The following is a 24,173-nucleotide window of genomic DNA, read 5'->3' as shown; positions in this document are numbered from 1 at the left end:
CATCCTCCAGACCTCTCATAGAGGAGGCACAAGAAGAAGGGCCTCTGATGATGATTTGAGGGTCTGGGTAGGTTCATATGGGGGAGGTGGTCACTGAGGCCTTCCTGGTCGGTCACTACCAGTTCAGACCCCAAACGCACATATGAGAAATTAATATTTTTTTGTGCCAACATGCATCATTTTTACTTTTGTTTCCATTTAATTACTTGGCCATTTTACCACCCATCCACTCAGTTTGGAGACGTCATTTTGAAGCTCTTCACAATCTCTTTTTGCTTTAATGACTGAAAAATTTAGTATCACCAGCAAAAGTGGCCACCTCACTGCTCACTCTAGATCATTTGTGAAGTTCAAGATCATAGTACCGATCCTTGGGGGACTCCACTTTCTATACATCTGCATTGGGAGAACTGTCCATTTATTCCTACTCTTTGCTTCTTGCAATTTAACCAACTCGTGATTCACAAGAGGACCTCTTCTCTTGTTCCTTGACTGATAAGCTTTCTCAGGAGTCTTTGGTGAGGTACTTTGTTGAAAGCTTTTTGAAAGTCTAGGTACACTGTGTCAGCTGGATCACCTCTATCTATATGCTTGTTGACACTCTCAAAGAAAGGCTTGCGAGAAAGGACTTTCATATGCTGCTGCCTTTTTCAGGCTGTTCAAACTGCAGATGCTTCTTTGAAATCACTAACAATAAGATGAAATCTTCATCAAGTTACTTTTTTTCCCCTTTGAAGATCTGAATGCAGGCACCTAGTAAATGTAGTTTGAAATATCATAACATTTGTGGCTCTTTCACTCATGTAAGAAGCAACTGTATGTCTATACTTAATGGAGGGTTCCAAAATGCTCAATGAATGTGATCCAACATAGCGTCAATCAGATGTCCATGATGAACTGCCATATGCGAGGAGACTCCGTCTACCTAAACCAGCCCACGGACCTTGGAATTCAAATTCTAAACGTGGTAGTGTCCATTCTCAGCCTGGCCCCCAAATGCCCAGCCCTTTGACCAAGGCAATCACAGCCTGGCCATTGCAGCTAAGAGGCAGGGAGTCCGTGAAGTGATCAAAGAGAAGATGGAAAGTCCAACAAGGAGAAAGGAGGATAATTTGACAGAAGATACAGCCCATTTTGCTGTTGGACCCTCTGCTAGCAGCATAATAACTCCTGGCAAAAATGTTGTCTATCATTTTTGGGTGAAAAGCACAGGAATATTCGACCCACCCTAATGAGAAAACTTGTGTTTTTAAATAAAGCAGAAGGGATTTAATTGAATAACGCTATTAAAGATCTATGAATCCAAATTCAAATTTTAAATCCTGCCCCCACACTCACAAATAATTCCTCTAAAGACACCCCGTCCTTCTGTGACTTCAAAACAACTAAGCCAGTGGCAGCTTAGGGGCTGTGACCAGCTGCAGTATTCAGACAGCTGGCAAGGCCAACACACACCTAAAGTGCCCCAGGGGCTGATCTACATTGCTGCCCATTGGCACTGCAGCTAGCATGAGCCACCTTGGCAGCGCTGCACCCACTCCCCTTAAAGGGGCTTACCTGATGTGGTACTGCTGGCACTGCATTGCAGGAGATATAATAAAAGTAGCTGCCTGCCACTGACTGGAGACGAGTAAGTGCTTTGCTCCACTTCCAATGGCACTGGCTTCACACGCTGGGCAAGTCCATATGGGGAGAGGGGGTGACTGACTGCTGGGAACAGCACCCACATTTGAGCTCCATGTGGCCTAAATTGTGATGGTTGGCAGCAGCAATTCCTAGAGGGCCCTGGGGATTCTAGGGGGCGAAGCTGCGACACTGAGGGCTTATGCTCACTTACCTTTCCTCCACTCTTTCAAGGCATGGTCTGAGCACCCCCCTTTTTGTTCTGGAGCTTTCCCTGCCAAATCCCGCTCTTTAAAGCTCAAAGTCAAATTGACGTTTGCTCTGATTCAGCTTTAAAGAGCAGAATTTGCAGGCAAAGTTCTAGAACAGAAAAAGAAAAAAACTGCTTGGACACAGAGCATTAAAGCACAGACCTCTGCCTGGAAACAGCAGGGCAAAAGAGGTGGATAAGCCCCGACCTGCAGAGCCACATTAGAAGGTACGTTGAGGGTGAAGTCCAAGGACAATGAGGAACAATGGGAAAGGCTCAAGGATATCGAAAGCCAGAGCCCATTAGGTATATTCATGTCTGTGGTGTCACAGGCAATGTACATGCAGCACGTTTATATAAGTGCAGTTATCATGTGATGGGTCTTCGTGAAGATTGCTGGCTTGGGAAAGGGAGTGCTTTCCTGTGGCGTTCTCCAGTATATTTGCTTAAATTGAAATGAACCAGACTGCCACCTTTAACCTGAGTTTTACTTATACAATAATGGTGAATATTGGTGCAATCATTCAACGTTATGCCCTCTTCTATAAAACAGCAAATAATTAGTTTCCTAATGAGGGAAAAAATATTTATTCTATTAAAATATTGCTTCTGTGTCATTACCAAAGCTTTGTTTATTTCTGTACAGGTAGACAAGCTTCCACATTCTTCAAAATGCAATGCCAATGCTTACTGGCACATAAAGGAGAATAATACTTACTGCAGTTTTCAGCCTTCTTATTTCTGTGGATCACAGTCTTTTGATTAGGGGTGCTGAAGAGACTGGTCCAGTTGATGGTGTGATAGTAGCACAAGTTACTATTGTCTGTTATGTAGATGTTGCCAGCACTGATATGCTTCAGGGACTGGAACTGTAGAGATCTAATTCCCTGCTGCTTGAGAATAAGCAAAGAAAGGCCACTGGAGGAGGAAACAAGAACAGAATAGTAAATAGGCACACAGAGATATGTAGAGGCATGCATATATTGTGGGAACTTGCTTTGTTGCTTAGATACAACTATTGCATGCAAGCAAAGGGCCAAAAATGGAAAAGATGGGAAAGTAATCTAATTTGAGCCCCTACTCTCCACGCTTTGACCCATCCAGAGTATAATGTGCCACAAGCAGAGAGCAAGTGCTAACACAGTGTGCAAAGCCACAGGTGCTCAAAGGTACAGAGGAAAGAACAGTCCAGATGTTTGAGGCAAGGCAGGTAGGCACAACACCTAAATACTAGCTTTGGGGAGAACAACATAATCAATGATTACTTGTTTATCCAAAGTGGGAAGTAGGGTGTCAGGGAACTGCCATTGGAGCCAGAGGGAGAGGGAGCGCTCCAGAGGGGTTCCGGAGAGCGTCCTGGGAGGGAGAGAAGCAGCCCATCTTCTGGAGAAGGAATTCAGCGTAGCACCAGTGGAGAAGGGGGGCAGATGGGGGAATCGGCGAGGTGGCTCCATGACTCCTCGCCGGAGACCAGCGGGGAGAGCACGGGTCCTCCGCTGCCCACACCCTCCCTGCGCAGAAGGCTTCCGCGCAGGGAGAGTAGGCGGCGACTAGGCGTCAAAGAGCTTCTTTGCTGGAAGAAGTTCAAGAAACGCCCACTGACGGATTCTGCCAGCAATTGAGACAGCCACAGGTGAGTGGCTGTCCGGACAGAAAGGATTCACTCAGGTAACCCAGCCAGGTGTGGTGTCGATTTATGCACGAGCAACCCCTAGAACCATTACATAGGGCATTAATGATGGCTTTTAAAAATTTCTCTTGGAATGCATAGGAATGTGATCATGTTGTGAAATGAATTGCAGCGACGTCTGCAACCCTTGCTCCAATCACGATGAGATCCAACTGCAGAGTGTACTCATTCACTATTAGTGCACATAATGAATATTTTCCCCATATGACTGGGACAGAGAAAAGGCTCAAACTGACTATTGTTGGCATCCATCTCTCTTGGGAGACAAGAGTGCACCTTGGGAGATGAAGACAAACTGATGGAGACAAACTGCTGTGGCTGTAGAGACCGATATGGGAGAGACATGTTTTGTTGCAGCTGGGGAAGATGAAGGCATCTGGTTGCGCTGTTGCAGATGTGCCATGTCATTTATTCTTTCTGCTCTCTTCCCAGTGGTCATTCCTTTTCTGGTCACTGCTGTGGATACATGTCCTGACTGATTCTCTCCAGCTGTTGTGGTCGTCTGCAAGGGATTCCCACATAGCGGGGTTAACATTGCCAGCCTTCCTGTCATGTTTGCAGACATCTTTGTAACACAGAGTTTCTCTGCCAACGGGCTGGTGCCTGAAGCCAGCTCTCCTCAGAGCACGTCCTGGGGGATCCTGCCACCTTCTGTTCTGTGGACATGAGCAAGCCAGCACAGATGTCGCTGAGACAGGAGTGTGAACATGCTGGGAATGTGGGCTTGGGAGAGCATATCTTTGTTTGAGTCTCTATCCTGCCATGGGATGCCCAAAATCTTTCTGACACAGCACATGTGGAAGGCGTGGAGGTGTCGCTCCTGGTGGGTATAAGTTGCCCATGTCTTCCTACCATAAAGCAGCAGGCTCAACAAGCAAGCTGGGCAGGGCTTCATCCTGGTACTGGTAGTTAGCACCACAGTCTCCCATTCCCATCGGAAGAGGCAAGCTTTCAGAATATTTAGAATTAGCCAAATTGACAGATATAATAAGACAAAAACCAAAAAGTGAAGTGAAAAAGGAATAGAAGTGTCTAAATGAATACCTTAAAAGCCAAGGTTCGAGGACAGAAATCTGGCTGAGTCTGGAATAACCTTGTGAAGTGAAAGGATAAGAAAGAGGGATTTATATCTGGATGCTAGACTAGAGATGATAAGGAAAACAGGAAGACACAAAGGAGGTGCTGTGGGATTGGTGGAAGTCAATATTTGTTTTTCTTTTTAGTGTTTATATTGTTAACTTGTAAGATATGGATTTGTGGTGGGGTTTTTTGAATGTCGGTTTTTGTGTTTTGTGTATTGTTATTTTTCGATATTTTTCGTGTTGTTGTGTGGAAAATACTAATAAAATTTTCAATTATTAAAAATAAAAATAAAAATGAAGAGGCAAGCCATTGCCATAGCTGCCTTGCCAATACACTTGTCCAGCTCCGTGTCGATGGAGAGAATGCTAGTTATGGTGGAGCCCAGGAAGACAAAAGCATCGACTACCTCAAGTGTGTGGTCACCAACACTAATGCTTGGAGCGCTGACTATGTCCTGACTGTGAACCAGTCATATAACTACAAATGCTTCACTGTTGACCATTGTTGAAGCAAATGTTAAGCAGAAAGGCCCCACGGGGCTTGAAGAAGAACCACTCTCTGTCTTGCCACCTTATTCAGGTGTGATGGAATAGGGGGCGATCATTTTTGATGTTTGGGTGTCTGTGTGTTCCATGAACCTTTCCTTTGCCCTCTTGCTTTCTTTCTAAAATGTCCGAGTGTGTGAGCTATCATTACCGTATCTTAAGAGACATGCACCCTCCCTCTCCGCCAGATTGCTTGGGTCTTTGAGGGCTTTATACCACCAGAGCCACATTCATAGCATGTGTGTGTAAATGAAAGTCAAATTATCAATTCCAAAGGGATTCTCTGCTCCTTTGCCTAAGATGATGATTTTCTTGGCAGCCAGTCATTTTCGTAGCATCAAGCAAAAATCTTAACTGTGAAGTGGAGATAACTTTGTTGAAGTGGAGAGTCTAAAGTTTGTGAAGCTAAAGTAGTTTATGAGAAACCAGTACTCTGCAGATTTATTTGATATCTTAAAAAAAAAAACCCAAGGTAATTATTTTCCAGCTGTTCTTGATGAAAGCCAATACCACAAATGCCAGCACGAGACTGTAATTCAAATCTCAAGGTTTCACTGTTATTTATAATCTGCTTTGGCCATTGTTTACAACACATACAGAGCCCCTTGACTGATTAACTACATTTTGCTCTGTGGGCCATGGTATATATTACACAGATAGATTGTTTCACGCCCATTCTGTTTTGGTGCTCTCTCTCCCTACAGGAACCTTTCCTGTGCTTTCATATCAGAACATGTTTCTTAAAAATGGAACATGCAAGTTATTACAAATCTCATATTCTGTAATGCCTGTGCAAACACCACTGTGATCTCTGGCATTTTTGTGTCCTTTTACTTTTTGTGACAAAAAATAATTCCATATCAGAACAATGAAAGACTGGTTCACACATCAAACTGTGCTAGACTGTGGCTTAGAAAGAACATGTGAGCATGTTGGCTCTCAGAGAGAAGACTACAGCTACTCTGCTCCTTCCTGGTCATTCATGTGTTGCGCTGCCCTGCCCTGAGCTAAGCCATGGTTCTGCTTAGTGTGGTGTCTGAACTCATGGTCCTGGTTTAGCTCTCCTGGACAAACCATGAGCCATGTGTCCACTGATGTCCACACGTACCACAAGAGTTTAGCAAGCGGGCCTTCTCATGTACAGATTAGATAGGCATGCATGGGTATTTATGGGTGGGACATGAGGTGGGACAAAGATATTATCCAGACCCCAATATCATGCTCTGTGATAAATTTCTTTAATAAACTCAGTCTGTGAACATTGATTTTAAAAGTGAAAATGCTAAGAAAAACAAAACAGCTTAGCCCACCTGTATAGTGCTCTTCCACCGATAGTAACTAGGTTAGAAAACACACTGAAATCGGTCATGTTTTCAGGCCATGATTGTATATTCAGGAATCCTAAAGAGGATAAAACCAGAAATATTACAGAAAGTCCTCACTGCAGTCACAGCTTCACTACAGACTTGAAATCTGATCAGGCAAAAGAGCGGAAGGAAGGCCATGCCTTTCCAGCCTTGGAATTTATACCACGTTCTTGAGCATCTTGTGTGACAACACACACCACTGCCCAGGAAGAGGAACCTGTGGCCGTCCAGATGCTGCTGGACTCTGACCCCCATCAGTTGATGGTCCGGGATGATGGGACCTGTAGTTCAGCAACATCTGGAGGGCCAGAGGTTCCCCATAGGCCATTTTGATTTCTGAGCTGAAGGGCCAAATAGTGCCCATCCCTCCTGTTCCATGTATAGAAATTGAACTAACTGGCATTTGAACCTCCCCTTCATCCCTGGCAACTGGACAGTGTCCCTCAGCCACTGCCTTGCTAAGGAAGTGCAGACCAGGCCATAAAACACACAGAGCTCTGTCCTCTAGCATCTTGGCAGTGTGACCTGCCCTCTGGCATCTGCTGCCTGGGGCAACCACTCCATGCCCTGGGCTTCATCTGAGGAAGGCATGGAGAAGTTTCCTGAACTCCTGTCTGGGTGCTGGTCCCACAGCTGCACTGAGTTCCTTAGTAGCACAAGTTGACAGGGCATCATCCTGTGCCTTTTACCACGTGCACTGAAATAGAGCATCCTTGTCACTGAAACAACCGTCTTAAGGACATTGCCTTGATAAACCAGTGGATCAGTAGTCAGCTTTCAACACAGCCAGTTTAAAAGCACAGAGAAAGGGAATGGTAACATTGTTGTTGATGATGAGGATAATAATTTGTATTTATATGCTGTTTTAAAATATTCAATCCACTTCACTTACAGCAATCACTACAACAATATTCACTGCCATCTTGTAAATTTATGATTGAGGTAAAATTTGTACTACAAACCTCTTTTTCATGCTACACTGTTACCTCAGCTCATTTATGTAAGCAGTAGCTTTTCTAAAAAATGGAAAACACAAATGATGTAGTATCATAATTGTAGGTTACCTGTTATCTCTCTCACTGTTTGAAAGACATTTAAATTCTGAGGGTCAATTGCTTCTATTGTGTGATAGGGGTCCCTGGAAGAGAATAACGACACATTGTCAAGATGTGAATATGGAAGAATGGTGAAGGATTCCCACCATATCCTGGGAGTAGAAAACTAGCTTTGCCTTTCTTCTTCCTGAAGTGGATGCCCAGGAGAGCACTGCTAACAGAGCTTAGAGCTCCCAACAGACGGATCTCAGAGACAGTGACTTGACTGTCATTTTGGAGGAACCCCTAATATAGTAGGTCATTTCAATGTACACATTTTCTGGTTGTTATTTGGCCAAATGATCTGGTCATTGGCCTATCCAATTCCTTCTCCAGACTTTTTCATGTATGGTGGAGCAAGGTAAGAGAAGCTGGGGGTGGCTGCTGGCAAGAGGCAGGGTGGAGGCTCAGTGTGGAGGGGGAAGGAGGCAAAGGGGTGGCTGAGAGAGGGGAGAAGGCTTGTGTGTGGAGTCTGGAGTCTCCAATTAGCTTGCAATAAGTCCTGGAAATAGTTTGGCTTATTTCCCAAGAGAATTTAAAGAAAAATCACTGGGACAAAATCTGAAAATCAAAAATGGAGGAAAGGTGGCTTGGTGGTGCACCTTCTGGAAAGAATATTAAAATTGGAAGAATGTGAGCAAGCATCCTTCTCTCTTTCCTTTCAGCTCACAATCTTGGCCACTGCACAGCAACAGTTCTCACTCTTTGCGATTAAGGTGTGGTTTGTTTTAAGAGCAGGACTTATGCCTCCTTTCAGTAAGCTTTGAACTGATTTGACACAGCCAGTCTTAAAAGCCAAAGACTCTTGTGCCAATTAATGCAGGACACCCTGAAATAAAAAAAGACAAGCAAAAGCATCCTGTGAAAAGTGCACATCTATTTGTGGGGTGGGGAAGCCTTCACCGAAAAGTATGCAAATAAATGCCTTTTATTACCCTTTAGAGTCAGGCTCTATTTTTCTTGTACAAGCCTGTGATTATAGAAAGAATAATAATAATAATAACACACTTGGAAGACTGTGAGAGGCACATAGTAGGCAACTTTTCTTCTGCCCTTCGGAAGTCCAGAAAGAGTATAGGAAACAGTTGGACAAGGCTTGCAGATAGGACTCATGGACTCAGTTTTACATTTACCATTTATAGTGAGGTTAGCAGGAGGGAAATGGAATATTCAAAGAAAGCCCAAAGGATTAGCCAAATATTATACAATTAATTCTTGTGGTTTAGGCCTCCCTCACCCCCCACCATGGCTTACAGTCTGTTTCATGCAACCAGGATTTATCCAGGATTATCGTTTTTAATTACACTTTCTGCTCAGTGTGAAGCTCCCAAGAAAGGACTGCCAGCGGAAAGGCGGGGGTCTGCTTCAAGGCAAGGCATGAAAAGTTCAAACCTGTGTGCACGGCTTTAGCAAAGGCACGGCATGACAGAGTGACTCAAATCGTGTTTTGCTGTGATGTCTGAACTCACAAATCCTGCAAACCAGACTTGGAAACCACAGTTTGAAGTGGGATTACAAGAAATGGTTTCTGCTAAGGACAGCTTGATGTGATTTCTTAATTTACACACTGTATTTATCATTGTTACTTTTCCACAGGAGAATAGTGTACCATAAGCAGAATGGTGTGGCTGGTGAGCAGATCGAAAATGAAAGTAGCATTAAGCTAAGGGTGCCTGTCAAATTCACTTCAGCTGAATACCTGCAGAACTTTCAGAGTTCCAGATCACCTGGTCTTGTTCTGAAAGTGGAACCGATGCACTAGGAAACATACGGTATACTGTTCCATTCAGAGCACCATACACAGGTGGTATATTTCTTTCCTTCCTTTTCACTCCTTTACATTAACAGTGTGTAGGTTCTCCACCTAGATATAATGCCTCAACAAGAAAACATTGATTTGCCTTTAGGTACAGTTGATTCAATTTTATTTTCTAATGAGGTACCCCCAGAATACAGCATAAAGCACAGCACAAAAGAATATTGATGCATTTATGCATACAAGCGCACCAAGGTTGATTTTTATTCTGCCCTTTCAATATGCCCATTTGCATTGGCAACAGAAAGGGAGAACAAAAGAACCTGGATGTTGTGGGAAACTGTGCAACTCCCAGTTCCACAATTTTAGACTTTTCCCAGTTAAAAAGAACACAAGGAGTGCAGCATGGAGCAGAGTGAACCCACAGAACAATAAAGTAAGGGTAAATCTGCTCATCCTTAACCTAAACCAAAGTTTGCCAGTATGTTTTGAAGTTCAAACAATAGGTTGGGTTCGAGACTATGGTTAGCACTGCAAACCAACAAATGACAAAAACCTATAGCAGCACCAGTGAAGTTTACATAGCTTACAATAATTTCAGCAAAAACTGCAGTGATCAGATATATTACTGTATTAAATAACAGCCCCAGGATTAGCCTGAACCAAGTTGGCAGAAGCCCTGGATTTGCACAGATCTGACCTTGCCACTGCCTCACTCCTCTCCCCCTCTGTCCCAGCATGCAGCAGTGACTCAGCTTGCAGGACCTTTTACAACTTCTAATTTCTCTGCTTTACAAACGTTGTGTGGAACCAGCCAAGAACCCAAATGAGTACCCTGAGCATGTTTATGGAATTATCATCCCTGCTCCAAATCTAATAATCCCGAGACCTGACAGCAGCTGATGGAGCACCTTGAAATTAGTGGCATGAAAGGGGCTTTGAAGAATGATATATGCGAACTTTGTCCATGTATATTTTGATACTGAAGATAGAAATTTGTACATTGAGGTTAAAGGCATGTTCTGCTATCCTGAGGGAAACTCCCTGCCTAATGAATGAACTAGTAGATTATGGTTGTGACCAGTGCTATTTTTCTAGAAAAAGAGGTGCCAGAACTTACTATGAACACCTCCCTTGTTCTCTTAGAATGGCAATGGCGCCCACCTGAGAGGGGCCAGAACTGAGTTCCAGCAGGTTCTGGCTGAAAAAAAAGCCTTGGTGGTGACTCTTCTTACAAAGAAGAGCAGGAAAATAAATTTGTGGTACAGTACATCGCATTCTCCTGCATTATAGTGATGTGAAAGGCCTCTCTTTGAGAGCAGGGGGAGCCACTTCCAATTAGCATAAACAATTTGGGTTAGATGGGCAAATAATTTAACTTGGCATAAAGCAGCCTCCTAATGTTTCAAGGATGCCTTCCATTTAATAAGTTTAAATATATATTGATATTTTTTTAACATTAGCTATTAAGTGAGTCCCTAATATTATATAGTAGAAAGTTCCCTATTATTTAAATGTTGAATAACAGAGTTAATCCTGAATGCAAGAATATGTTCAAATACTCTAAATTAACATTATGGACAGCTAATATATATTCCAGGTTACCATTTTACACTGTCAACTTTTTATAATGTACAGTTCAGTTATACTTTCCTTATAACTTCAATATTGTCCATAAACTTTGTAACAATAATATTTTAAAGACCAAATTTAAATAATTTTAATCCCCTCTAAAACATATGATTTAAAATATTGCTTTAATACGATGCTGGCAGTATATTAGGAGTGATGCTCTTTCAGAAGCTGGAGGGCACGTGACATTTTGGACACAATAAGAAGGGCTGCAGGTAGGAGATCTGGGTGCCTGACAACAGTGTGACACTTATTTTGTTGAAATGGCTCCACTATGTTTTCCACCCATCTGCCTTAAAATTCATCTCGGTTAATTCCTAAAATTAATTTCAGATTAGGACATGTACAATTGGATCCTGTTTGCAGTTTGCACCCACCCCACGTTCTCTACTTACATGTTACCAATGCACAGTAGTGCATATCCACACGGATTAAATCAGCACAAAAAGGCATCATTATGTGATCACATGATTAAAATAGGATTCCTTTTTGCACAGTGATGTAATCAATGCACATGGGCCCTGATGCACATTGGTAAACTATAAGATGGGGGAGGGCAAAAACTGAACACTGAAGCAAACTTCATATGCCCAGTGGTCTGAAAAAAAAATTAGGAAATCAAATCAACATTAAAAATTTCCGTCACATTGTTAGTGCAATGCCACTTTGGAAACAAGATTAGGTAATCTGGAACCTCTAAATCTGGAAAGTAATTTGGATGGGGAAATATTCAGATGCATCCCTAGATGACAGGCCAGAACAAAGGGACAGAGGGCTTCTCCAGACATGCCCTTGCAGACCCGACCTCGACCGCTGAATCAGAGTTTTCAATCGAGTTTTCTCCAATTTATTGCTAATGTACAGGTTTTCCAAGGGAAAGCAGAGAGGCAATGGCACAACTGCTTGAACTTGTGCTTTCTAAGTACAGAATAAGTGCAAGTCTGGATGAGTCCAGAGAGATAAACACAGGTGGAACTTGCACTGATGCTCCAAATGTTTATTTTGTTCATAATGCAGCATGCAAGAAAGGCAAGAACTGAAAAAAAGCAATAAGCTATTGTAAGTCCTTGCATGCCCTCTATAAGCCCCTTTATCTTCCCTGAGACTGGTCAATAAGTTTTCCACCACAGCATTCATTCATTCATTCATTCATTCATTCATTCATTCATTCATTCAACATGGGCTCACATTGTGCCTCAGCAGTCTTGGTCAGGTTTATCAAATTCTACAGACAGAAAGGCAAAGGCCATGCTAGCAATGAGCAGAACTTGGATTTCAACCCCACTATCTAGAAGTCAAAAGGCCCCTTTAGACATTACTGTTATGTCATAGGAGCCCATCCTCTATACCACCAGAAAATCTGGGCCAAGCTGGAAAGAGCACAATACACAGCTCCATCTTATACAATTCTCAGAAGAAGCAATGCTGGCTTGATAGTCCATCCCAACATTTAGGGACCAAAAAAATCAAAATGAACAAACTAGGTGGGTCTGTTACTAAGATGCAACATGTTATAATTATTTGCACTCACCCATGAATCCCAGTGACAAGGAAGATAAGGTTCCCATTGATCTTGGTACAGTTGACAAATTTGTCAATGTTGCTGGAGTCTACCGTTTGGGCATACATCAAACTTCCTGTACCTATGCCATCACATGCTGTAAAAATAAACAACTTTGTAAAAAAATATGCATTCATATATTTGGATCTCTTGTAAATCACTGAGTGCATTACGCCATTGTGCTTGCGCTGGCTTAAAATCAATGAGGCAGCGGGGAAGGGTAATTAATCCTGTTTTCCAGGAATTGGGCTGAGAGCAAGGAGCGTCTGTCCATCTCAGACCGAGGAGCAAAGATCAGTCATAGAATGCTGACACTCTGTGAAGCTCAGGTTCAAGTGGAAAGAAAACCCTCCCATAGATCTATGGACAGCAGATTATATATGAGACGTAGTTAAAGATAATATTGTAGAGGAGCTGAAAGGCCATGTGGATCAGACTGGGAAATCCCTCATGCAAGGACAAAGGGCAGGGAGACAGATAGTCTGCAGGCGGTGAGAAAGGAAAAAAAAGATAGGAAAGGGATTTGTGTTCTGAGAAGCCAAGGAGATAGTGATGACTAAATTTCATATGCTGATGAAATCACAGGCATCTAAAGTCATCTATTTCCCCAGATTGTGACCAGCATCTCCCTTCCTTGTGGTTGCATTTTAATTTCAGATGTTTCAGAAATTTCCATTTGAGTCCTACCTATTTCACTCTTGAAGCTCATGAAGGCATAAGGCCACAGGGTGCTAGAATACTTAGGGTAGCCTAACAAGCCATTATTATTTTTAAACTGCCTAAGTGTCTGTGCACTGTACATATGGAGTGTGTGTTTCAAGGAATTGTTGTTTTTTTTTATGGCAGCAGTGCTAGGAGTCTGATCTGATGTTGTAATGCAGTGATACCAACCATGTGGTAGAAAGCAGAAAGCCTGGCAGGTGAGCACCACCAGAACCATGTGCTACCTCTAAAAAGGAAGGAACTCAAGCCTAGGCAATGGGACCTGGTTAATATTAATTTGTCCTACTTCCTAGCATGGTTTACTACTTACTTTTCTCTTTCTGTTTCTCTGCTTTACAAAGGCTAAGACGAACCAAAGAACTGTCCCTTGCCTCAAATATTTCTTTATAAAATTGTTCCGGAAAGATGCCTCTTAGAATCATAGAATCATAGAGTTGGAAGAGACCACAAGGGCCATCGAGTCCAACCCCCCGCCAAGCAGGAAACACCATCAGAGCACTCCTGACATATGGTTGTCAAGCCTCTGCTTAAAGACCTCCAAAGAAGGAGACTCCACCACACTCCTTGGCAGCAAATTCCACTGTCGAACAGCTCTTACTGTCAGGAAGTTCTTCCTAATGTTTAGGTGGAATCTTCTTTCTTGTAGTTTGGATCCATTGCTCCGTGTCCGCTTCTCTGGAGCAGCAGAAAACTCCCTCCTCTATGTGACATCCTTTTATATATTTGAACATGGCTATCATATCACCCCTTAACCTCCTCTTCTCCAGGCTAAACATGCCCAGCTCCCTTAGCCATCCCTCATAAGGCATTGTTTCCAGACCTTTGACAATTTTGGTTGCCCTCCTCTGGACACGTTCCAGTTTGTCAGTGTCCTTCTTGAACTGTGGTGCCCAGAACTGGACACAGTACTCCAGGTGAGGTCTGACCAGAGCAGAATACAGTGGCACTATTACTTCCCTTGATCTAGATGCTATACTCCTATTGATGCAGCCCAGAATTGCATTGGCTTTTTTAGCTGCCGCGTCACACTGTTGGCTCATGTCAAGTTTGTGGTCAACCAAGACTCCTAGATCCTTTTCACATGTACTGCTCTCAAGCCAGGTGTCACCCATCTTGTATTTGTGCCTCTCATTTTTTTTTTTGCCCAAGTGCAATACTTTACATTTCTCCCTGTTAAAATTCATCTTGTTTGTTTGGGCCCAGTTCTCTAATCTGTCAAGGTCATTTGGAAGTGTGATCCTGTCCTCTGGGGTGTTAGCCACCCCTCCCACTTTGGTGTCATCTGCAAATTTGATCAGGATGTCCTTGAGTCCATCATCCAAGTCGTTGATAAAGATGTTGAATAAGACCGGCCCCAAGACAGACCCCTGTGGCACCCCACTAGTCACACTTCTCCAGGATGAAGAGGAACCATTGATGAGCACCCTTTGGATTCGGTCAGTCAGCCAGTTACAAATCCACTGAGCGGTAGCATAGTCAAGACCGCATTTTACCAGCTTCTTTACAAGAATATCATGGGGCACCTGGTCAAATGCCTCTTACCTAGAATAAAACTACAATGGTTCATCGTGACAAGCCCAGCAACAGCCATGTGATCAGCTAAGATGCTCAAATCCATTTTGTTACATTAGAGATCTAAATATGTATGTCTGTATAGAAAAGTGTAAGGTCACAAAAGTTAAAAATTATTTTAAAGCCACTTGGGTTGGTTGTAGCCGATGCCTGTGCATGCATAACCTAGGTCTATGCACATTTGTCTGTGTTCACATGAGCTTAACCAGATGTCGCAGGCAGATGTGACACACCTACCCTCTTCACATATAATGTGGTGAGCATGGTTACGCATACACGGTCTACCAACAAGGTGCCCTTCAGATGTTATGGACTAAAGGTCCCATCACTTCTGCTTGTTGGCCTCCTTCTCCTCTGCTGTGCAGTTCCCCCCAAGCCCCCTAAGCCTGTTCTGGGTTTCCCCACAACTCTACAAAACAAGTTTAGTTTGTGAAGAGTTTCCCACAGGAGGAGGAGAGGAGGAAAGTCCCTCTGTGCAAGCAGACCTCATTCCACATGCAACAGCTTTGTTGAATCCTGTCATGTTCAGAGCAGACCCTGAACGGGCTTCTGTTACCTGTCCATTGGTTTCAATGGGTCTATCTTGAGTATGCCATAGTTAGACATCACCCGTTGTAGTTCTGTAGACAAGCTAGATGCTGGGAAGGCAAAGTGCCAAGGTACAGTTGCTGTCACTAGAGTCTACATGTTTAAAGGTACATTATGAATCTTGCACTCTTCAACTTTCTCCTCTGTATTCCTTCTCCTGCTGCATGAAAAAGGAATTATCTGCCCCTGGAAACCTGAGTCTCAGAACACCTTCCTGTTTCACAGTACCTGGATCAGAAAAGTCAGACATGACACCACTAATAAATGGGACCAAGTTCTCCTTTGGGTGCATTTGGGCTGGGCTGCTTGTATCTGCAAGTAGGTCTCATATAATTCCTCCATACCAAGATATTCCAATAGAAAACTACACACCAAGAAGAAGAATCTTAGCAAAAGGGAGAGGACAGGTGCAGATCGCATACTTAGCATGCAAAAAATACCAGGCTTTCAGGCACCAGCGTTGGATAAGACCTCTCCTGAGCTGAGTAGGCCATACTGGGCCATACAAACCACTGATGTGAATCCGTATAAAACAGCTTCTTATGTTCATATATAGCATTCTCCTCAATACCGCAGTTCTTTTTGTATAGCCATGGCAGTTTAATGGGGAACATTCATTTATGCAAGATCCCACCTGCAGTCTCTAAGTACTTTAGCCCAGATATAGCTCTGCCACCTGGGTGAGAACTGGGTCAAAGAAGTATGGCTAAAAAAGGTTTTTAAGGTCCTCAAGCTAAATATTAGAAATGATCTATACCAGTAAGCATTATGATACATTTCAGAGCATGCTGATATCAAAAGTCCTTTTAAAAAACAAAAACAAAAAACGAATCTGAAGCTCCTATTAAAAGCCTGCACATTTCTTTAACCTCCACAATTGGGTTTTCCTCTGCAGTATTTTACCATGGAAGACATAAAACTAGACTAAAATAGGCATATTCCTTCCATGAGAGCTAACACAGCTTAATGTTGTGTGGATGTCTAAAAAGAAATGATTTTATTACATGGATATGGGTATATAGCCTGTCTTCTTTTTAAAGCTGGAGTAGATAACATTTGTTATCTCCTTCAGTTCCATATCTCAGTTCAGGAAGTAAGTAAATGAAGATGGATTAACACCGTTCAATAAATCCCCAACGGTTAGGGTTTGAATCAAGCACGCTGAATCAATGACACTTTACATATATGGGAACTGTATTGCATACATGGAAAACGCAAAGTTTACCGCAATGGCAGGGGCTTAAAATCCCAGGAAGCTAACACAATTTCAACAGGAAATTTCCTAGTTCTGTAGGAAGCCACTCTGGCACCTGTGACTTTCAGACCTTCAAAATTATGTACAGGTGTTGTTATGAGTTGTACTGGGGAGCCTCAGGCGTCTTAGACTTGAGGGCCAAACAGATCTGCTGCCAAATTCCTATGAAGTTTCTGAGTGGGGAGCAATTTAAAGCACAGCTTGGGAGAAGGCTGAGATGAACAATCTCCATCAGCAAGCAACCTCCCTTCAGCCCTAAAGCCTAGTTTTAAAAATACCCCCCCCCCCAGTTGTGCTCCAAAATTGGAAGTAATCCCTGCTGGGGTGAAAATGGCTAAAAATAGCAATTTCTGGTGGGAGGCTACAGATGGAGGGAGGATTCAATTCACTCACCTGTGTTGCATTTTACATGCCCTCCACACCACCGTTTTGTTGGGAACAAGAAAACCCCGAGTTGCTATTATGTCCAGTTGTATTCTGACACCCGTACTCTAAAGATAGAAGAGCTGTCTGGTTATATCCTTCTGCGTGGGCAGGGTTGTATCCTCCAGCGCTGGGGTGGCTAACTGTAATGTAAAGGTAAAGGGAGCCCTGACCGCTAAGTCCAGTTGTGGACGACTCTGGGGTTGCGGCACTCATCTCACTTTACTGGCCGAGGGAGCCGGCATTTGTCTGCAGACAGCTTCTTGGTCATGTGGCCAGCATGACAAAGCTGCTTCTGGAGAAACCAGAGCAGCGCACGGAAACGCCGTTTACCTTCCTGCCGGAGCGGTACCTATTTATCTACTTGCACTTTGACGTGCTTTCAAACTGCTAGGTTGGCAGGAGCTGGGACTGAACAACAGGAGCTTCGAACAACAGGAGCTTCACAGGGATTCGAACTGCCAACCTTCTGATCGGCAAGTCCTAGGCTCAGTGGTTTAGACCACAGCACCACCCGCGTCCCTAACTGTAGCCTTACATATTTTGTTGGGCTCCCACCAGTCCCAGCCCAGCCAATGGTCAGTGATGATTGAAGCTGTTTTGACAACCTTATTTATTTACTTATTAAATTTGTACACTGCCTGAGATCTCAGGGTGGTTCACAACATTAGAGGGACACAGATTCGCCAACCCTGTTCTAGCCTATTGATCTTCAAGAGGTGGGTTATGCACCGGAGTGGTAGGAGGCACTGTATGGGAACCCCCAAGGAAGAAGGCTCAGAGCCAGGGGATTGGACAATGTGAGGTCAGAGGGAGAAGAGGGAGCAGACTGAGAGGAGGCTGTGTCAGAAGCAGACGAACAGAACAGGGTTTAGTGAGCAGGATCAGGCTAGGGCAGAGAGCAGCCCAGAATCAGAGTCTGGAGAGGAGGGGAGCCAAGAGGCAGAGATGAGTCAGGCTGATGAGGAAGCCAGGATTTCTTGCCCTCCTGCGATGGGCAGGTCCTGTCTCCCAGAACATGAAGAGGAATGAAGAGGGAGGAGCAAAGAGAGACCAGACAAGCAGCCTCAGGTTGCTGAGAAAAGACCTAGGGGAGGAGACACCTTAGAGAGTGGTGGGAAGGCCTTCAACTCTCACAACTGCCTCATTGCAACCAGACCTACAGGGAAGAGCTGCTGTGATCACTTGGCCTGAGCTTTTTAGTTAACTTCACTGACACATTGCGAATTATTGCTGACTTGCTCCCAACTCCCACCTTGACACTTATGGACCAGCTGTGGCATTATTCTCCCCCCCCCCATTTTTTTTCCTGAGAAAGGATGTCTCCTCGCCCTCTCAACTCAAATACTGGACATGCAATGCTGCTGCGCTGCTTCATGTCTTCATTGCAGGGACAAAGGGAGGAGGCACAGTGGAGCAATGTACACACAACAGAGAAAAGCTTCACAATGCAGTTGCCACCTTTGGGCTAAGGTCAAGCTTTGCACCCTTCCTAGCTCAGAAGTGGGTCCCGTGTTTCAGGCTGGGAATCCAAGGGGGTTTCAGCCCTTGAAGAACACTACTCTAGTGGGCTAAATGAAGAAACACCTTATGACAGGATCTCCATACCTGCCACCAGACTGTCCACAGAGATCAGTATCCCAGTTCCAAGGAGAGCAATCATAGCCTGCCCCATACTGCATCCAGGTTTCACTAGTTTCATGCCATTTCCAAATTAGTTCCTTGCTTTGTGTCATGGCAATGCACAGCACACAAGGTCGGAAGTATAATGAAGAGCAGCCTACCTTTAGGGCAAATGTCAGTGCATGGTTTACATGTCTTAATGCCATTTTCTTCAACTTCCATCTTGGGGCTGGGACAGGCACGCACACAAGAGCTGATATCAACCACAAAGTTATCTAGAAGGAGGTAAAAAAAGAGGAAAGTGTATTATTGAAAAGAAAACCATCTACAAGCTTCACACAATGGATACTCTGAACGTCCCTTTTTAAAACAGAGAGGTGTTTGGGGAAATGGAATGTGGGTCCCTCTTTTCTGCTACTGCATTCAAGATCCATTTTTATGTATTTGTCTCAGAACTGCATTTTATCTTTTGAAGTTTTCTCTAAGCTCGCATTCTCCTGTATCCCTGTTGCTTTATGTTGTTGCTAATTTCAACATTCTTTAAAAGTTTCATTTCCCTTGAGATGCTGACGCTGTAACTCCATCTTAATGAGGTTTGTATTCTGGAAAATGTTTGAAATGTTATTTTAGCATCAAAGGATACACGGTCACAGCCAAGCTGGTATACCAACCACTGGATAAAATAAAAGATGCTTTGAATTATCTCAGTCTTATGCTCATACATACAGACAAAAAAGAAAGAAAGAAAAGAAGGTATCTGGATATTCAATTTTGTAGATAATGGCAATTAAATTTCAAAACAATGACCAAATGGGAATGTATATTTTTAGGCATACTAAATGAGGAATTCATTTCCACAACTAGTTAGCAAAATGCTGCTCTAGTATAAAAAATAATAATAAACTTATGTATACCTTTTCTTAAGGTAAAGGGACTCCTGACCATCAGGTCCAGTCATGACTGACTCTAGGGTTGCGGCGCTCATCTCGCTTTATTGGCTGAGGGAGCCGGCGTACTGCTTCCGGGTCATATGGCTAGCATGACTAAGCCGCTTCCGGCGAACCAGAGCAGCGCACGGAAACGCCGTTTACCTTCCCACCAGAGCGGTACCTATTTATCTATTTGCACTTTGACGTGCTTTCGAACTGTTAGGTTGGCAGGAGCTGGGACCGAGCAATGGGAGCTCACCCTGTGGTGGGGATTCGAACCGCCAACCTTCTGATCGGCAAGTCCTAGGCTCTGTGGTTTAACCCACAGCGCCACCCGCATCCCATACTTTTTTTTTACTTAACCACAAATCATTACAACTAACTGTGTCAAAAGTCAAAGTTCCCCCTGATTCTAGCTTATTATGCTGGTGCTGACAAAGCACACCAGGTTCTGGGATCCATGGTAATATGAAGATATTGTACAGCAAGCCAGATCATTGGTTTGTCTAATCTAGTACTCTCTGCTCTGACTGGCAGTGCCTCTTCAAGCTTTTAGGCAGGGATTTTTTCCAACCTTACAATGAAATGCCCCTTTCACTGGAAATGACAGGGATTGAATCTGATGTATGCAAAACATATGTCTATAGCTGCTTCACATAACTAGGATAGCACCTTGTACTTCTTGCACCGTTAATAATTATGTAGAAGAGAGGATTTCAGCAGGTGCTGCTTGCCATGCAAATGTGGCCTAGTGTTGAGAGTGTCAGCCTAGGACTGGAAAGACTCAGCTTCAAATGGGTAAGGAAGCTCTCTGAGTGGCCTTGGCCAGCCACTATCTCCCAAGCTAACTTGCCTCACAGGGTTGTTGTGAATAAAAAAAAATATGAGGGACAGAATAATGGGCACTGCCTTTCGCTCAATGTTCGAAACTCCCATTTTTCTAGGTGTATTTTGCGACAGGGAATTTCATTACTGCGAGCAGTTTCTCAGCTCTGGGCGCTGTACTGCACCAAAGATTTCAGATTAAAACTGCAGAGTGGAAGGAAAGGAGAACCTTTTTCTGCCTCCCCACTTCCAGCTACTATCTGAAGACTGGAGAGGAGACCTTCTCAAGAATATTAGGGGGGGGGGTTGGGCAGGGGAAGGTCTAGACCACGTGAAAAATGAACATAATAATTTAGCTGGAGTTCCTTCATTTTCAGCTTCGTATTCTTGTTATAAAAAACCGAGCCTAGACATTCCATTGTTGCACCCATAACCTAGGTTTAAGGTGCCATTTAGCTCCTAGCTTTCATATCTCAGTTTCTAACACTGCTTTCAGTTCTTGGATGTTATTACAGTACATGCACCATACTTTTCTGCTTGTAGCATGCTCACAGCTACTTATATCAGAAGAAAATGCAACACAACAATGAAATTGGGAAAGATTGTCAAGAAAGAACAATTTCACACATGATATGCATATCATTCAGTGACTACACTGACAGGCACTGTGTGTGATTGCAGGTGCTGTGAAAAAACTGGGTTGTTTGTTTTGCAATGTCCATTTCTACACATCTATTCCATCACTTAAGTCAATAGAAATTATACTAGCCCATCATTAAGAAACTCCCTTACACAGATCCCCCCTCAATTTCTTTAATTGATGTTTAAAAGATTGTACCCTTAAACCCCAAAATATTCAAATATCAAGTATATGTGACCCCCTAAGATGTTATTGAAATGAGAACATATAAAGGGTTGTTTGCATGCTTTCAGTTTACATCCACTTGCGCAGGCCTACGCAGCAACAGAACATGCTAAATGCTCTGGCAATGTGATAATGCTTGCCATCTTCACTGGCAGTGGGTGGCTGGCCTCAGGGGGGCAGAAGAAATCATCATTAGGATCTATCGGAAAGACATTCTTTTAGCCACTTACTCTGCACTACTCCCACTGGGAACAGTCCATATAAATAGTTTTAGTAATCCAGTTTAACAGTCTGTACCTGAAAGGCATTTACGTGGAGTACTTTATATTTTCAACTGACTGAAACCTCCTTGGTAGCCATTGTAATGCTGGGAGTTGGGAGCAATATTTTAATGTGCCTTGATAGCAATGAGCCCGTTCTGACTCACATTACCAAACCACACACTTGAATTTCAAGAAAAGGTCAAACATTAAAAAAAATCCACTTATGTTTGAGGGGAAATGAAAATGAGACTTTGTTTAAAGAAAGGAAATGTGAGAATCTGCTCCATATTTGACATCTGCTGCTGGATGGAAGCTGAGATTTTGACCACACAAACCAAAACATTTATCATGGATTTTTGGCTCTAAGTTATAGGGTGTTATTAAAATGTCAGCATTCAACAATGCCATTCTTAGAGTAAGTTATAACTTCCAATATATCGCTGTTGAAGAAAATAGGGTGCTTTCTCATCATTAACTTCACCGTACATTTGGCATGCTTTGCAATTATTATTTTTAAAGACTTCTGCGGTGACACTTTGAAACAGTTGCCCTTCATGGAAGAAAGGCAACCCTCCTCCTGTAACTTACGCGGGCACTTTTTGACACAAAAAGCACCATAGGTGTATTTGCCGTCTCGGTTGTTTTCCATCTGGAAGGTGGCAGGATTGTAAACTGAAGTCTGCGGACACTGCGTGACACAAGCCCCACTGTCATTAAAATTCATACAAGCCTGCAAGACAGGAAAGAACAGTTTGAATCAGAGCTTTTATCGGCATTTAATAAACAGACCCTTGACAATAACAATAGGAAATAAGTTTCTTAAGGTATTCACTCTACGTAAATAATAACCTTTAGTTCCTGAGTCATCAAATTCAATTGAAGTCTAATTTGAGAAATTTAAATAATATTCTTATAACACATCATGAGGACTGCATATTACCCCCAAGTAATCAGAGGCACCATGCCCCTGAATATCCGCTGATGAGGATCGAGAGCTAGGAGGCCAACTTTGGGGCTTCCCAGAGTGGGAACGGGAGGCCACACCAGGTGTGCCTGTGGTCCGACCCAGCACAGCTCGTGTTATGTTTATAGGACTTAGAGCTATAAGTCTCTGCTTAGGGGTTGGGGTATGACAAGCGTAATTGAATAAAATCGTCCATGTGATGATCATCAAGAGAGGACCTTTACATTTTTGCTGAAGGCTGGAGAAGCTGGAACCTAAAGTGCAATAGGCAAAAGGTACTATTCCAGTGACCTAACATGGGCAAATGGCAGGAGCTAACACCACAGTCCTTTCTGGGTGAGCAGTGGACTCTAAGGCCTAAATGCACACATTCTATAGTTGCTCTTGAGGCCAGATCCCAGCCTCAGATCACGATATTCTGTGCTGATACGCTAGTTTATAGCATTGTGCCTTAAGTTCTCAGCAACCAGGCTGGCCAACCCTTGAGGCAAAGTGAAGCCTCAGATAGTAGAATCCCATGGGGTGGTGCCCCTGCAGGCACTATGCCTATCCCTGCCATCATGGGGGTTGCACAGCTGTGGTGGTGGCTTCTGTTGAGATCTTGCAAGATCTTGCAGAACACTTATGAGAGCTCCACAAGATCTTGTGAGATCCTGCCTGAAGCCACCACCACTGCAACCCTGGTAAGCAAGGCTTCGGCAGGTGAGGAGAGGCGGGCAGCACCTTCCCATTTTGATTCAGGTGGCAAAATAGGATGAACCGCCACTGTTGGCACTAGCATAAAAACAAATCTGATGCCATTGCACTGACCATTCTGAATGTAAGAGACAAGACAGCAGTAGCAATCAACCCTGTTTCTGCGGCAATGCTTATTCCTTATCCTTTCCACAGTACAATGGAGGTCCTTGCAGTGATAAAAGAAAAGCTACCATCATTGCTTACTACACTGCTCAAGAGCAGAGGTTTCCATGGCAGGAGGCAACTGGGTATCCCTTGAGAGTTGTGCTGCTGGTTATTGGCAAGTGTCCAGTGTACTTACTGTTTGTGCTCTCCTGCTAAAGCAGGCTCAGGGGATCGGGGTGCCAAGCCATTCTCAGTAGCAACGCATGGCCTGCCATGAACTGAAAGCAAGAAGCACTTTCCCCCTGCTGTCAACTGTCGATCCCTAAAGCTCAGCAACTCTGGTCTCCCCCACCAAAAAAAGCTCAACAACTTTGGTCAATCCAATGGGTATAGTGGGAGTAGATCACAGTCTCTTGGAAGTTAGACACCCCTGGGCTACATCAATTGGAATAATATAATATAATATAATATATTATAATATAATATATTATAATAATATAATATAATATAATATAATATAATATAAATATAATATAATATAAATATAATATAATATAAATATAATATAATATAAATATAATATAATATAATATAAATATAATATAATATAAATCACACATACACCACATCAAGGTAGATTTCTGCATGGTTTATAAGAATAAAATATTAAAATATGAACTAAAACAATCCCATTAGAAC

General features: G+C 43.2%; 1 protein-coding gene across 4 annotated transcripts in view; it reads right to left on the bottom strand.

The window, feature by feature from the left end:
- ERBB4 (erb-b2 receptor tyrosine kinase 4) overlaps window positions 1-24,173 on the bottom strand; it is a 779,780-nt gene that overhangs the window by 172,678 nt on the left and 582,929 nt on the right. For all 4 annotated transcript variants that reach the window (XM_081904442.1, XM_081904441.1, XM_081904443.1 and 1 more), the window contains 6 exons: window positions 22,256-22,397; window positions 18,947-19,060; window positions 12,572-12,698; window positions 7,623-7,696; window positions 6,502-6,592; window positions 2,592-2,791 (listed from right to left, as the gene is read on the bottom strand). In XM_081904442.1, the coding sequence (XP_081760568.1) occupies window positions 2,592-2,791; window positions 6,502-6,592; window positions 7,623-7,696; window positions 12,572-12,698; window positions 18,947-19,060; window positions 22,256-22,397 (748 nt within the window). The remainder of the gene's footprint in view (window positions 1-2,591; window positions 2,792-6,501; window positions 6,593-7,622; window positions 7,697-12,571; window positions 12,699-18,946; window positions 19,061-22,255; window positions 22,398-24,173) is intronic.

Source organism: Podarcis melisellensis, assembly GCF_964234715.1.
Source record: "Podarcis melisellensis genome assembly, chromosome: 1".
NCBI lineage: Eukaryota > Metazoa > Chordata > Lepidosauria > Squamata > Lacertidae > Podarcis > Podarcis melisellensis.
This window is presented reverse-complemented; position numbering and strand designations above follow the sequence as displayed.